Below are 16,317 nucleotides of genomic sequence, written 5' to 3' on the forward strand. Positions count from 1 at the left end.
CCTATACAGCCGCAGCAAGACCTCCCTACTTTTATATTCAATCCCCCTCGCTATGAAGGCCAGCATCCCATTCGCCTTCCTGACCACCTGCAAGCTACTTATTGTATATTCCTTGCCTTCTTTTCCTTCTACAACTGCATTAGCTCACATTTCTCTGGATTGAATTCCACTCGTCACTTTTCTGCCACCTTCGCAGTCCATTGATATCTTCCTGCACTCAACAACTTTCTAACTCACTACCAACCACAGAGTAATTTTTCTGTATCATTTGCAAACTTTTTAGTTATGCCCCTTATATTTAAATCAAAATCATTGATATAGATGTTACACCCAATTTGTGAAACTGCCCATTTCATGAAATCGGCAAATCCATTGTATGGATGAAATAGTCAGTTTGACAGCTCATTTTATTAAATAGTCAGTGCTACGTATGAGTTTAAAATCTTATTTGTAGAAGTGTTGCTCAAGCCTGTTGTTTGTACAAGCTCAAGATCGTGCACTAAGTTGCTGAATAACAGCATGAACATGGTAAATTTGGGAGAGTCAGTGTGCCAATAAAGGCACAAATAGTAGCTGGTGGAAGATGTAACATTTAATATAAGTTTGAACAGGACTAGTTCACATCTGCCTATTTGACTTCAAAGACTCGCACAGCAGGTGATGGATGGTGTCAAATACCATGGAGGCATAGGAAGTCATTGTTTACACTTCCTATTTGATGTCAATGGTTCACACAGCAGGTGACGGAAGGTTTGGAATTTCCTGGTTATGGGGAGAGGGCGGGAAAGTGGAACTGAGCAGCGACAGATCAGCCATGATCTTATTGAATGGGGGGGCAGGCTCGAAGGGCTAGATGGCCTACTCCTGCTCCTATTTCTTATTACGTTCTTATGAAAATACATGGTGTTGACTTCAAAGGCTCATATGGCAAGTGACACTAAATAGTCATTGGTAACATTTCATTGTTCCTTTGTCGCACAATTTCAATTTTCTTCTCGCACCTAGTGGTTCACTAAGGCAGACTTCTGTTTCCGTAGCTCATAATTCCTGAAACAGGTTGCTAGTCTGTCATGAGGGGCTTAAAGCCGAGGGGCAGCAATTCACATCAAGCATGCCTGACCAGGAACTTCACCCTCCCTTACTGCCAGCCATTGATGTGTTGGAAGGATTTGCAGGTTGACACAACCTGTTTGACCATGTTATTAAGTCCTGGGGTGGACTCAAAATGTGGAGATGCCGGCGTTGGACTGGGGTAAACATAGTTAGAAGTCTCACAACACCAGGTTAAAGTCCAACAGGTTTATTTGGTAGCAAACACCACTAGCTTCTAGGGTTTTTCCCCTTCATCGGTTGAGTGGGGAGTTCTTATATATGCCTTCATACGCTCTGTTTATGATCAGAACTCCCCACCCATGTGGTGAAGGGGAAAGCCCCGAAAGCTCGGGGCCTTTGCTACCAAATAAAACTGTTGGACTTTAACCTGGTGTTATGAGACTTCTTACTAGCTTTGTCAGTAATACCCACCTCGCATGAAAAAAAATTAGAACTTCAAATGCTGTTTGCATTATGATGAAATTCTACCAATCAAAAATTTCAACAAAACAGACAACCACTGTACACTAATGTAGAACAAATTAGTTTATTCTTTGAATTATATTCCTTCATTAGAAAAGTCACTGCCAAACTTCAAAAATAAAAACTTAATTGCACACTGCAAACGTATACTTTGTACTGAAAATAACATCCATTTATTTTTTACTATCCCCATTGTAACTGTCAATTAGCTGAAGTTAAATGCATGCCATGCAGTTAAATCTTTGGGCATAAACGGTTTATAATGTTTCAATCAGTAAGGTCAAATAGTGGTGGGAAATTTGTTTATCAGATTTTTAAAAAAAAACTCATTTGACACACAAAGTGGTTTTTGACGAACACTTCAAACAGATGGTTCAAGAATCACTGCATTTTACAGAAATTACTTTGTAATTTTCGCACACACCAAGTGACAGACGACTATTAAAATGAAAGAATATTTTGGACAGAGTGGCAGCATCAGGTTCTCTGATTAAATGCAGTCCTAATATCAAGGTTGAAGCACGACTGAGCTTCAGTATGTTTTCCATTGCAGTAGAACTTTTATTTCCCCATTCCATCTATAATTGAATAGTGCTGGTGATGCATCAATCTCCAGTTCATCACATTAAGACTTTCTGATTTCATTTGGCTTTATAAATCTTAATAACTATCACAAAGCGAGATAAGGGCTTCTATTTGTATAAACCACATTGTTTACTACTGCAATAACAGACTGGTAAGCTGCTTCTAAAGTTTCTGTTGACACCAAAGCAAAATAATTAGCAGGATGTGTGTGAACTAAGAGTAGATATTTGCTCCTTCCCTGTGTGGATGCACATACCTCCATTCAGTAACTAATGAAATTGAAAAGTTGTTATTGCATTTCTTGATGCAATGTTATATTCTACAAGTCGATGGCAAGGCCACTGAAGATGAATCTAACTCAAGGATTAGTAAATCAAGCCATTGCATCACAAGGCTTCTTCTATGTTGCTTAGATTCAAGTCCTAGTAATAAGAGACAAGTGTTTTTTACATACACAATTATGACTATACAAGTGAGGTACATCAAATAAAAACAGCACACTCTTTCTTGGAATTGTTGTTTACAATTAAACTCACACAGATTTTGGTTCTTTATGAAAGCTTTGTTACGGCTTGAGCATTGTTACTGATTATAACGACATTTTAGATGGGATTGCAAAATTAATCCATTATAAGAAATGTCTTAATGAAAATGTTTGTGTTACAGAAATTTGTCACAAAGCAATTAAAGATTAACATTGTTCTGTAAAAAAAACCATCTAATTCATTTCCCACCAAAAATACATTGCATTGTGTGCAACATAACAGATAAGATTACTGCAGTAGTTTATATTTGAATTTTGACTACATGCCTCAAAGTGCTGAGTAGTTCACAATCTACAACATGTAGATGCAAACTTAGAGGGCGAAAATGGGACTAATAACCATTAAACTAAATCGCATAATGACCAACAATAAACTTCAGACAACATAATGGATCAACACTGCAGCCATTTTTTACAGTTTCTTCTAAGTTTATCAAAGTTTTTGAGACTGAAGAGCAAGTTCCTTTCTGTGCAAAGCTTACATTTTCAAAGATTAAACTCAATCTATTTAACAGCTATACAAGTTTCAATTTGGCCACCATTTTAACCAACAATGCTCTTATGCTTCTGAACTAATAACTAAAAATTCTCACCCACTTATTACTGGCTCCTTGGGTCATAGCAAACCAGTGACACAACTGGTGTACCATTTTGGCACAATTGTTTGAAAGTATTTTCTGTTTGTATATAACTTAAAATATTATATTCACAGACAGAATCCTCCTCAAAAAGAGTTATGAACTATGCATGTACTACAATCAGATGAGACAATATTTATCTGATCAAACAATATTTTCCACCTGGTACAATTTTTACTAGAAAATCTAATCACAATAAAGCGAACCCTCAACTGAGAAGGTGAAGATAAGTTGCAATATTGTAAAGGCAACATAACAGACAATTCAAACTTGTCAAAATATTCAATTAGATTTATGTAGCACAAATATGTTTGTTTTCTTTCTAAATAGGTTGAGTAGCACTTTAAATAGATCAAAAGTAAAATTAAAATAAGCTTGATCTTCACATCGTGGTTCTACTGGGTTTCTTTTTAAAGAATTTTAAGTACAATTGCAAGCCCTCTATACACTTCTGGTAGAGGAAAGATTACTTACAAACGTAAGCTTAAGGCAGTCTTATGAAAAAGTACACTCTTTCACGTACTCACTTAAATCTAATGCTGTGGAAACGATTTCTTCACAATTCACAAACAGCAACATAACAGAGCTAAACAAGACACAACTGTTTTTCTCATCAGTTCACAAACATTAAACACATTCTCTTTCCATTACCCCCTCATATCAAGAATCAATCCTTTGTCAGTTTTTAAGCATAACTTGGTCCTAATGAAGATCATTATGTTTACAAAGTTGTTTAAGGAGTAAGCTGGTTCTGCACATCTACACACCTTTGACTTTTGCAAAACTTGTCAATTTCCAGGTTGAACTCTAGGACTGAAGGAAAAATACATTAGCAATCGCAGTTCACACTGACAAGGATAATCCAAACGCATTCTTAATGTTATGAAACTGTAGGTTAAGGACAAAAATTCAATCTCAGGAGAAATGCTACCTGGAGATGCTTCATTTTAAATTCAAGTTATAAAGTTAAATTATTTTTCAAATTTTATTAAAAAATTAATATATGCAAACAGGATGTACAAGCATAGTATTACAAAATCTTGAATTGCTTTTAACATCCCACTTCTTAAAACAAAAAGGCAAACTACAGCACTTCAAAAGGAAAGAACAATTATGACTAGGATTCAATTGTGAACCATGCAAGATTATACAATATACAAATTTTAATGAAATGTACTGAGGGCTTCAATTCACATGCCAGTTGAGGTTAATAGGTATTGGAAGTTAGGAGTGGGTTGTAGGATGAGGTCAACAAAAGAATTTACACAAGCAATAGGTAGTATGTTCAGATCAGTTACACACTCAAAGCCCAGACATACAATCCTGTCTGAGTTTATAGTTGATATTTGCTGTTGAAGATAATGATAGTTAGAAATCCTGCATTATTAGATGAATGCTAAACCAGAAGAGTCAAAGTATTAACAAAGTTGCAATAAAGATCCTGAATTTAAACTTCACATATGGCCAGATATGAGATAAACCTATGGGGCTCACAAGGTAAACTGTTTGAAGACTTGTGGTAACAAAGCTGGGAAGAAATATCATGAATTTTTTTTTTCAATATTTCTAGCCCCCACTTTCACTCAGGTGCACACTGTTCACAAGACAATTAAAGATAAGGAAAGCATTTGCTTCATTTTAATGCATCCTGAAAGACTCAAGTTATATCCACTGTTGCACTCAACTGCTTCGATTCCATTTTTCACTTTTACTATTCCATCCATATGTCAATTGTTCTTCTGCAAATACTAATTTCCTGATATCAGTCTCAAATTTACATTTTACTAATTAGAATCCACGTAACCTATATCCTACTCATTTTAAATAATATTTTTTTTCCATCCTTTTGTCTTTAAGAGGATGTGCCTCTAAGAGGATTTTTCAAAAGTTGAAGGTTTCTGAAGTCTTTCCTAATAAATCAGACCTTTGACGTAAGACTTTTGGCTTTTCTCTGCACTGCCTGCAACACTTAAATATTCCCTTGTATCTTCTGAGCACAAAACTCAAGATGCATGTCGCCTTGAAAATTGGTACTACCAGCGATTACAGCAAACCAGATGTTGATTTCATAAGGCATCCACAGAGTAGACTTACTCACCTAGGACACTAGATAATTTGGAGGGGCGCATAATATCTTTCAACAAGGGATACGAAGGCCAACTCTACCACTGCCCTGGCTGAGATCAACTAACCGCATACAGACTTTCTTATCTGCCTGGTTTAATGCTGCAGCACAGTACATTTTTTTCAGTAATACGCTATGATGGTGAAGCCTTAAACAGGTTCTTCAGTTCATATATATATACAAATAAAACATGTGAAGACTATCTAAATCCAGTCATTTTGACTCAGAACCTATTGTAATCGATAAAGCAGCTCATCAAAAATTACAATAAATATCTGTCATTAACTTAACCCATACCCAAAAATTCTCAATGAAATAAGTGAGAAAATGGGTGAAACTAGGGTTAATGTTTTCTAAGCTCCATAAATACACAATTCACACAAACAGAATACTGTATCAGTATCTGAAGACAGGAAAATAATGGCAGGATTTTGCATGGTAATGATGGCAGAACTGTCAGTGCTCATCATCGGTACTGCTTTGAACCAGTCAACATTCTAGAGTCTGCAAATGTGCAAAAATTCAGAAGTTTCTGTCAGTAATTCGACACTTTTGCAGAGGGGGTGTTGTAGAGGATCACCCAGAATGCAATTAATTAGAAATCTGTGAACTGATAAAAAACTTGTCATATTTAGTCTCACTCAAAATACTTCAACTGTTGCTGATTTCATATCCGCACGTAGAAATCATGTTGTTACCTCAGATAAAATGTGAGCTGTATTAGAAAATGTCAGTACAATTTTTTCTCCATATGTCGTATTCCAAAAAGGAAATTTACAATAAGGAATGGAAAGAAAAGTGTGCATTTTAGAGGAAATAACTGATATATCACCAGTAATGGTGTTTTTCTATTCTTTCACAAATGAACAATAAAAGGTTTTTACACAAGAAATAGCTGAAGCAGATTGTGGATGCATTATACTACTTTTGACAAATTTTAATAGTTGTAGAACACATCGTATGTTTAAAATATAGTTTAAATTGTGCAAAGTGCGTCATTGGAATGAGAAATCCATGTCAATTATTGATCAAAAATTATGTTCTTGTTCTACTGGAATCGATAATAAGTCTTATAACAATCAATCAACAACAATACCTCCCCAAATATGCCAAGTCTGCCATCAGTCTGTGGTAGCTTCCCTCCTACTGGAATTCGCTCCCAAAGTTGCAACAACTGTTCCCCAACCTGAGGTTCTAGTTCCTGTGCATATACATAAAGCAAAAGCATTTTTTAAAATTTTCAATCTTATGCAGTTATCTTAAGCAACAAATAAACTATTTTTTAAAAAGTAGTATAGGAAAAATATAAAGAACACTGAGGGAGTATGATCAGCACCAACACCACCATCCTGAAACTTGTCAACAGTGACCTGAGTTAAAGTGTACTAGTATGGTGAGAATCAGGTCATTCTCATACATAGGACTTTCTAAACATATAAACATAGATAGTGGACTCTGAAGTGAGTTCACAAGTTAATATTTCATGTCAAAAACAAGTTTAAGCAATTGAAAGGGAGCAGATTGAAAAAGGGGAAGATCCATGACTTGAAGCAAGATGAGAGGTTAAATGACAAATGTTTGTGTGCATGGGTGGTAATGAACCAATAAAAAAGCTGTCTAAAAGAGATATAAAAGGCAGAACAATAATCCTTGCATTGTGCTTCCTATATGGACTCCATTTCATTCTTCCAGTTTATTCATCTCCATCATAATTCTGTTCTGATAGAAACAGAAAAAAGGAGTAGTATGCCATTAAACCCTCTAAGACTGCTCTGCCATCCATCATGATCATGGCTGATCATCCAACTGTAACCTGTTCCTGTGTTCCCCCCATAAACCACAAGAGCTATATCTAACTCCTTTTTGAAAACATACAGGCCTCAAACTGCTGTGGTACAGAATTCCACAGGTTCACCGCTTTCTGGTTGAGGAAAATTCTCATCTCAGTCCTAAATGGTTTACCCCGTATCCTTAATCTGTGACTCCTGGTTCTGGACGCCACCACCATTGGGAACATCCTTCCTGCATCTACCCTGTCTATTCCTGTTAGAATTTTATAGCTTTCCATGAGATTCCCCCCTCATTGTCTAAGCTCTAGTGAATATAAAATCCTAACCGACTCATTCTCTCCTCATACGTCAGTCCCACCATCCCAGGAATCAGTCTGGTAAACCTTCATTGCACTCCAAGGAGAGCAAAATCGCATATAATATTCCAGCTGTGGTTTGACCAAGGTCCTGCATAACTGCAGCAAGACATGCCTGCTCCTGAACTCGAATTCTCTCGCTATGAAGGGCAACATATCATTTGTTTTCTTTGCCGCCCGCTGTACCTGCATACTTACTTTCAGTTATTGATCTATAAGGATATCCAGGTCTCACTGAGCATTCCTCTCTCCCAATCTATAGTCATTCAGGTAATAAATTGCCTTTTTGTTTTTGCTACTAAAGCAGATAGCCTCACATTTATCCACATTAAACTGCATCTGCCATATGCACTCACTTAATTTGTCCAAATCACACAAACATCCCTGCATCTTCCTCACAGCTCACCCCACCACCCCGCCTTTTGTCATCTCCAAATTTGGAGATATTATACTTAATTCCCTCATCTAAGTCACTAATGTATATTTTGAATAGCTGGGGTTCAGCACTGATCTCACAGTACTCCACTAGTCACCACTGTATGCCACTTGGAAAAAGATCTGTTTATTCCTACTCTGTTTCTTGTTTGCCAACCAGTTTTCTATTCATCTCAATATAATATCCCAATCCCATGCACTTTAGTTTTATACACTAATGTGGGATTTTGTCTAAAGCCTTCTGAAAGTCAAAATAAACCACATATACTGGTTTCCCCTCATCAACTCTACTAGTTGTATCCTCAAAGAATTCTAGTAAGTTTGTCAAACGCCATTGCTCCTTCATAAGTCCATGCTGACTCTGTCTGATCTTGCCATTGTTTTACAGCGCTCTGCTATTAAATTCTTTATAAGAAACTCTAGAATTTTCCCTACTACGAACTTCAAGCTAACTTGTCTACAATTCCCTGTTTTTTCTCTACCTCCCTTTTTAAATAGTGGGGTTTCAATCAAATCTGTAGGAACTGTTCCAGAGTCTATAGTGTCTTGGAAAATGGTCACCAATGCATCCACTATTTCTAGGACCACTTCCTGAAGAGGCTTGTCTCTACATGATCTTGAACCACCAGCTTTCCGGTTAACAGCCAAATGCACTGACAATTACTCCACAGAGACGGATGCAACATTCTGTACCAGGGTTTTGAATCTGTCAGATCTAACATCTGACAGACTACACGGGGCTAATTTCCTACCAACAGGATGCTACCATGAGTCCAAAAAGACTTTGTGGTTACCACACGATTGAGTAACCTCATGTACGTATTTCAGAGTTAGTACGATGCCAGCTCCGGAGATTGTATGTCCGAACGACTGGCCGATCAAATCAAACAGCATATTCCTTTGGCTATTCATAATAGAGACAGAGTACAAACCGTACAACCAGCTCACTCTTGCAAAACATCTACTGTTAGATGCGATTCTGAAGTTGGACAGTGCCTGAGTGCATTAATAGCCTCACTAACTGAATTGTGATCAGTTGAGCTCATAATGTGGTTCACTTAAACTCACGAGAAGCAACATACATTTATACACAGGGAAAAAGTCTCTGCAAACAGAAGGATTACGTTTAATCCTGTCTCTTTCTTGAATTACCCAGGAGCTTGGGGAGCCTATATTTCCCTGTTGCTTTCTCCAATGGCAATGCCTCAGCCAGAGCCAACAATTAACATCTTTATATGGAATATTGAGATTGTTTGGAAATTGACATTCATACATTTGTTCTGATGAGTACAAGATGAAAGGTTGTAGTAACATGTCTCCCTTTTCATTAATATTCAAGCTCTGTACTATCAAGCACCTGCTTACAGGTGATCTAACTTGTTTGTTGCTTAATTTAAGTACATAGCATCTAGATAGTCAGCTTCCACATGTGTAATTAAATATTTTAAAAATATTTCTCATCCTTTAAGGTTAGTGACAGGTTTAGTTAGTACAAACCTTTGCCAATAATATTCAAAGGAACTTAACTGTTTTGACCAAATCAGCTGCTGGTGAGAAAGCACATTATTGTGCATATACCAAATGGTGAAATCATACCTGTCCATCTCTGCTTATCTGCACTTTTTTATTATCATTCCATGGGTTCAACAGATGATGGGCATATTGGAAAGGAAGGCTTTCCTTTCTAATCCATTCCACTCGGAAGACTCCTCCTAGTCCAGCAGAACCCCACTCCTGGCTTCTCTCCCGCCCTATCTCGGAGATCATTCTGGCAAAGCCCTAAAGAAAATAGTAATTTTTAAGTACACATAAATCATTTTACATTTACAAATGATTCCAGTTTGGTTGAGCTGTCGCATTCATTAATTAGCAATTGAATGATCCTTAGGACGTTTCAGTTGCCTCATTTTTGCTCGCTCCTCACGGAATAAGCACATGGGCTACATTCAGTGAATAACTAATGCCGCTTCTTACCTTTGACGGTTTCAATCTTAGTTATTCTCCATCAATCTACTTAATGGCTTCACTATCTCCTATGATCTCAGAACGTACTCCCAGAGCTCGGCCATCGCTAAAGCTACCTCCAAAGGCTTAATTTTCAGCTAAGTAACTTTCAGCCTCAATAGCGCAATTTTCTATAATGCCCAAATGTAAAACTTGAATACTGCTACCATATCTGGGCAGCCTTTATTCAAACATCAGTAACAGATTTCTGACAGGAAAATGGTTATTTGATAGACTTTCTAGCCTGCAGCTACTTTCCACTCTGCAATGCATCTTTATGGTTGTTTTGTAACCTTTCCTCTCATTTCTCCAAAATTTCAAATACTGTATTAGGAAACCAAAGATAGTTTTAAGGGAGTTATATTTGTATGGATAAACATTAGAAATAAGTAAGTTTAGTGGATTCAATGTAATGTTTCTGCACCTAGAAGGACCTACTGTTAGGTTTATGCTGGATAAAAGATGTTTGTGTGTCTTGGGGGAGGGTGTGGATGTTAAGTTCCAACTGTGATAGAGTGTGATACAGCTTAAAGGATACATATAGTTGGTAAGACAAAAAGCATTCCTTTGTTCTTTAGTTTTAGCTGAAAGCTGGAACAGTTGGTGGCAGACAGCTAGAGAGAGAATATCTCTGTTTTGCTTTTGTAAATCCATGCTGACTATCCGATTCTACCACTGTTTACTTGCTATAAAACTTTTGATAATTTTCCCTACTATCAATGTCAGACGATTGCTCTATAATTCCCTGTTTATTCTCTAGCTCCCTTTTTACAAAGTGGGGTTACATTAGCTACCAACCAATCCAGAGGGACTGTTCCCATGTCTGAAGAATCTTGGAAGATGACCACCAATGCATCCACTATTTCTAGGGCTACTTAAGTTCTCTACGATGCAGATTATCAGGCCCTGGGGATTTATCGGCCTTCAATCTCATCAATTTCGTCAACACCATCTTCCTATTAATTCTGATTTCTTTCAGTTTGTCCGTCTCCCTAAATCCTGTGTTCCCCAACATTTTTTGTTATGTTATTTGTATCCTCCTTTGTGAAGACAGGACCATAACCATTTCATTGTCCCCCATTATAAACTCCCTTTTCAGACTGTAAGGGATCTACATTTGTCTTTGCTGATCTTTTTCTCTTCACATACCTACAGAAACGTTTAGTCAGTTTTTATGTTCACTGCAAGCTTACTCTCGTACTCTATTTTCCTCTTCTTAACCAACCCCTTTGTCCTCCTTTGCGGAATTCTAAACTGCTCCAAATCCTCAGGTCTGTTGCTTTAACTGCACATTTGTATTCCTCCTCCTTGGATCTAATACTCTGTCTAATTTCCTTTGCACGCCATGGTTTGGCCATCTTTCCCGTTTTACTTATGTGTCACAATTATAACATGACAAATTATTGCACAAAATAGTATTTTTACAGATATTATGAAATGTTGTTTCTCAGAAGCTAAAGAAATAAATCACTTAATCCATTAAAAATTAACCCAAGAAACAATGAATGGGACACATAACACAATTTGCTTATTTGTTAAATCAAACATCTAATGAGAAGCTAGCTTGGAAATTAAGTTAAAAAAAATTTTTAAAAGATATTACAGATAATTCATAACATACATTCACTAATAATCTAATTGAAGAGAATAAATGTACAGCTGTTAATAACTTCTACAGAAAATATTTTTTCACCTGGAAGTGTCCTGATCCTTGCACAGAAAACACTAGATACACAATGCTGCTTTCCCAAAATGCACGGTTTAGTTTTCGTTCATTGCTAGGTGTAGTGGACCAGATTCCTTTCTGCTGAGAAATCTCAAGATTACGGAGGTTGCTGCTCTTCAAAATGAAAAAGCGAACTGGTACATTCGGCCTCGGTGATGGAGATTTGGAGCCCTAAAGACAAAGTATATGATTCTGTTATGTTTTAATCCTTTATCTGCTTGTTCAAACGTGGCATAGGGTATGATCTGGATCATATTTCAGAACTTTCCCTCAATGTTGCCAGTGTGCTACAACTAACAGCATGGTGGACAAGAGAAAAAAATTCCTTCACCATAGACAATTTTGATCCCAAGACTCAAAAGTTGAGTGCTGACTGGTTGCCAGTCAGTACTCAACTACTTTAACTGCAAAGCCCTCTGAAGCCAAACTGCAACATTAGTAGTTTAATGGTATATCAATGTGCTGAGAATCTTATTTTCAGAGTAGATTAAATATGCAAACAATAGTACTTCTAGAAAACAATTTAAAGCAAGTCTCATGGCAATCCTTAATTTACTATAATGAAATCTTCAATAAAAAACAGATGCATAACTTACAATTACATAGCATGTTTAATGTTATTCAATTTCCAAAGACACTTCACAGGAGCATTAGAAAACAAAATATGACACCAAGTCAAATGGGAGATTTAAGGTCAGATGACCAAAACCTTGGTTAAAGTGGTAGCTTTTAAGAAACATCTTAAAACGAGGAAAGCAAGGTGGAGGGACGTAGAGAGGATATTAGAAGGGTTGGGGTCTAGACAACTGAAGGCGTAGGCATCAATGGCAGAGCAATTAAAATTGGGATATACAAGAGCCCCAGAATTAGATGAACACATATCTCAGAGGTTTGTTGGGCTGGAAGATTAAAGAGACAATAAGGGGCAAGTCAATGGAAGAATCTGAAAATGCGAATGAGAACTTTAAAACAAAAATGCTATTTGACTGGGAGCCATTGTAGGTGCCAGAGGAACTGGACTTGTTATGAGTTAAGACACAGACAGCAGAGTTTTGGATGGCCACAAGTTTACAGAGGGTAGCATGTAGGAGACCTGACAGGAGTGTGTTGGAATAGTTGAGGTGATGATAGGATTAATGAAGGTTTCATAAGCAGCTGAGCTTAGACAGTGCATCAAGCATATTACAGGGATGTAAATAGGCACTCTTAGTGATGACACAAAAATTAGGTCAGAAGCTCAACTCTGGGTAAAATGTGACACCAAGGATGCAAACAGACTGGCTTAATCTCAGATTGTTGACACGAGTCAGTACGTAAGGTATACAGTATGGAGCAGGGTCTAAAAACACCAATTTCAGTCTTTCTGATGTTCAATTGGAAGAAATTTCTGTTCATGCAGCACAGCATTTCAAATAAATAGTGTGATAATTTAGCAACAGTACAGGTGATGAGAGTGAGATGAGTTAGAGCTGGATGTCGTTGGCATACATGTGAAATCTAATCTGTGCCTTCAGATGACCATGTTAAGAAGCAGTAGGTAGATGGGAAATAAGGTGGGGGGGGTGGTGTGGTGGCAAAGGATAGATCTTTGGCAGACACCAGAGGTAAGAGTGAGAGAGCAGGTAGAGAAGCCATTGCAAATTATTCTCTGGCTACAATTACATAGCTAAGAGCGGTAAGAGAGAGCAGCCCCAACCAGCTGGATGAAATTGGAAAGGCATTGGAGGAGGACGGTGTAATCAATGTGCCAAAGGCTGCAGACATTTTGAGAATGACAGGGGAAAGTTTATCTTTGACACACAGGATGCCAGTTTTGACTTTCTTGAAACCATTTTAGTACCGTGGTTGGGGCCTGATTAGTGGGATTCAAATATGGGTATCTGGGAAAGATGGGAATGATTTAGGAAGTGACAAGTTCAAGGACTGAAGACGAAAGAGAGATTGGTGATAGATGGTAGTTTGTAAGGACAGTGAAGCCAAGGGTTATTTTTGTGGACAGGGATAATGAGAGCAGATTAAAAGAAGACAGGAACAACGCCTGAAGGGAGAATATCTCATATGCCTAAGTGGCAGGACTATATGATATAATCTCCATAATAAACACATCTATCCTGTTCCTTGGTGATTTGACAGCAGGTTCAAATTGAGACAGATCCTGATAGTTTTTCATCATTCCCCACATGGCTAGCCAAGATCGAAGACTCCATGGGGGTCAGAAATGTTAAGATTATTACTGGGAATCAAGTTCAAGCCTATTATTTAGGAATCAGACTCTTCAACAAAGTGAGAAACATTTTTTGAGAAACTCGGATGGGTAGACTTTAATTAATGAAATGATATATCAACATCAAAATGTTCTGTTTGTGGAAGCTATAAAACAAAAATTGACTGCTTTTTTTTATATACAATTCCTATAATGATTGGGGAGAGTTACTTACCTTATCCATAGGCAGCAGGTCAGTCAGAAACTCATGGGGAACCTGCAATTGAGGATTTTGCCACATGCTGAGGAGTTAAAACTTCGTACCATGTGCATGATGTCACTGATTGGTTCTTTACCTTGAGTCAGCTTAACTGACAAGCCAGATTCCAAACAAGAGGGGGAGCCAGCCAGCCTGTGAAGGGTGCAGGAGTCAGTAAGTCCAAGCTGAAGGGTGAGGAGAGAGGATGGAAAGGTTGATTGGAAAGATGGCATGCGGGGGATGGCAGGCTGCTGATCCTGGAGATTGGGGCAAGAATCAGAATTTCATTGTGCAGTGGTGTCATATTCCAGAAGGACAGTTGGTACAGGATGCAATTGGAACCTATCTTTATACATTTTTATAAGCATTTATTAGCAGTTACAGATTACAATCAAGCACCACCTAACTCAAAGCTTAAATTAGTATTTATTTAGAGGGGCACAAGTGAATCCGCAGTTAAATCTTACTGCCTGCCTACAGTCAAACACAATTAATATACAATTAACAGGGAAGGAGAACAAGACTTAGTGGTGATGGAACTGGAAGCTGCTGGAAATGGGAAAATACCCATTTCAGAAGCTACTCAGGCAGGTATCTGGACAGAGGAGGCAGATGCAAAGGCACTCACCTCCTGAATTCACCATATCAAGGATGCAGAGAGTGCTGGAGTATAAGATTGAGATAGAGGGTCAGCCATGGTTACGTTGAATAGCAGAGTAGGCTCAACAGGCCAAAGGGCCTGTTCCTGCTCCAATTCTATGTTTCCAAGTCCTGGCCTTGTTGAATCTGCCAGTTGATAGCAGATAAATTTTAAAAGAAGAATTTACTAAGGCATGCATTGTTATAAAGCAGCAACCTGCCTTCTTTGAGCGGCTTGGTCCAGGCTAAAGCCAGGACTAGGCAGGTTGGAGGGGGATTTGGGTCAGAAAAAGATTTTTCAGACTTTAACCTCCCCAATCCCTTGCATCTAACGAACTCAAATCTGCCCTTTAAGGTTTTAATTCCTCCAGTATTGCAAAAACACTTCAGTCACTGAGAGCTGGTTTCAGATGTCCTAAGGGCATGAACCATATAAATCAACTATGTTCTCAGTCGAAAATACCACTGGCCATAAAAAAGTTGTATTTTCTCATTTTTAATGTAAAATTCACTTGTTTTAGTGAAAGTCATGGCTCTGCATGTATGGCAACAAATGCAGATTAGGTACATACATTTCAGATTCATACTTGCAAAGAAAAGTGCTATAGTTACCTCTTCAAAACGGCAAATACAAATAATTCATCAACTATCATGTGCTTTATACAACAAATTTTGGCATCTATTGTTCCTATTAAGAGTTAAAATGAAGAGATATACTGACAAAAGTCAGGAAGATTTTCAAGGGTTATAAATTCAGTAATTGATTTTTTAGGATGAATGTTGAGACAACGCAAGGGCACAGATTTATGATATTCATAATAACAATAATTAAAGGGGAGGACTATAAAACAAATACATTTATTTAGAAGGGAATCTTAAAAATAAATAATTTGAAAGAGATAAATGTCAAATAGAGTCATAGAGGTTTACAGCATGGAAACAGGCTCTTTGGCCCAACTTGTCTACACAGTCCTTTTAAAAAACCACTAAGCTAATCCCAATTGCCCGCATTTGGCCCAAATCCCTCTATACCCATCATAGCCACTGTAACCATCTAAATGCTTTTTATAAAATAAAATTGTATCCGCCTCTACTAGTATCTCTGGCAGCTTGTTCCAGACACTCACCACCCTCTGTGAAAAAACTGCCCGTGGACACTTTTGTACCTCTCCCCTCTCACCTTAGACCTATGCCGTCTAGTTTTAGACTCCCCTATCTTTAGGAAAAGATATTGACTGGTGTATGCCCCTCATTATTTTATAGACCTCTATAAGGTCACCCCTCAGCTTCCTACGCTCCAGAGGAAAAATGTCCCAGTATATTCAGCCTCTCCTTATAACTCAATCCATCAAATCCCAATAGCATCCTAGTAAAGCTTTTCTGCACTCTTTCTAGTTTAATAGTATCCTTTCTATAATAGGATGACTAGAACGGTACA

At 37.7% G+C, this 16,317-nt stretch overlaps 1 protein-coding gene across 5 annotated transcripts in view; it reads right to left on the bottom strand.

Moving 5' to 3' along the window:
• Positions 1–1,625: 1,625 nt before the first annotated feature.
• ythdc2 (YTH domain containing 2) overlaps positions 1,626–16,317 on the bottom strand; it is a 102,895-nt gene continuing 88,203 nt past the window's right edge. For all 5 annotated transcript variants that reach the window (XM_080188999.1, XM_080188997.1, XM_080188996.1 and 2 more), the window contains exons 28-31: positions 11,746–11,949; positions 9,645–9,827; positions 6,564–6,668; positions 1,626–4,155 (exon numbers count right to left, since the gene is read on the bottom strand). In XM_080188999.1, the coding sequence (XP_080045125.1) occupies positions 4,150–4,155; positions 6,564–6,668; positions 9,645–9,827; positions 11,746–11,949 (498 nt within the window). In that variant the 3' untranslated portion in view covers positions 1,626–4,149. The remainder of the gene's footprint in view (positions 4,156–6,563; positions 6,669–9,644; positions 9,828–11,745; positions 11,950–16,317) is intronic.

Source organism: Carcharhinus amblyrhynchos, chromosome 5 (assembly GCF_965287045.1).
Source record: "Carcharhinus amblyrhynchos chromosome 5, sCarAmb.v2.hapA, whole genome shotgun sequence".
NCBI classification, from domain to species: Eukaryota; Metazoa; Chordata; class Chondrichthyes; order Carcharhiniformes; family Carcharhinidae; genus Carcharhinus; species Carcharhinus amblyrhynchos.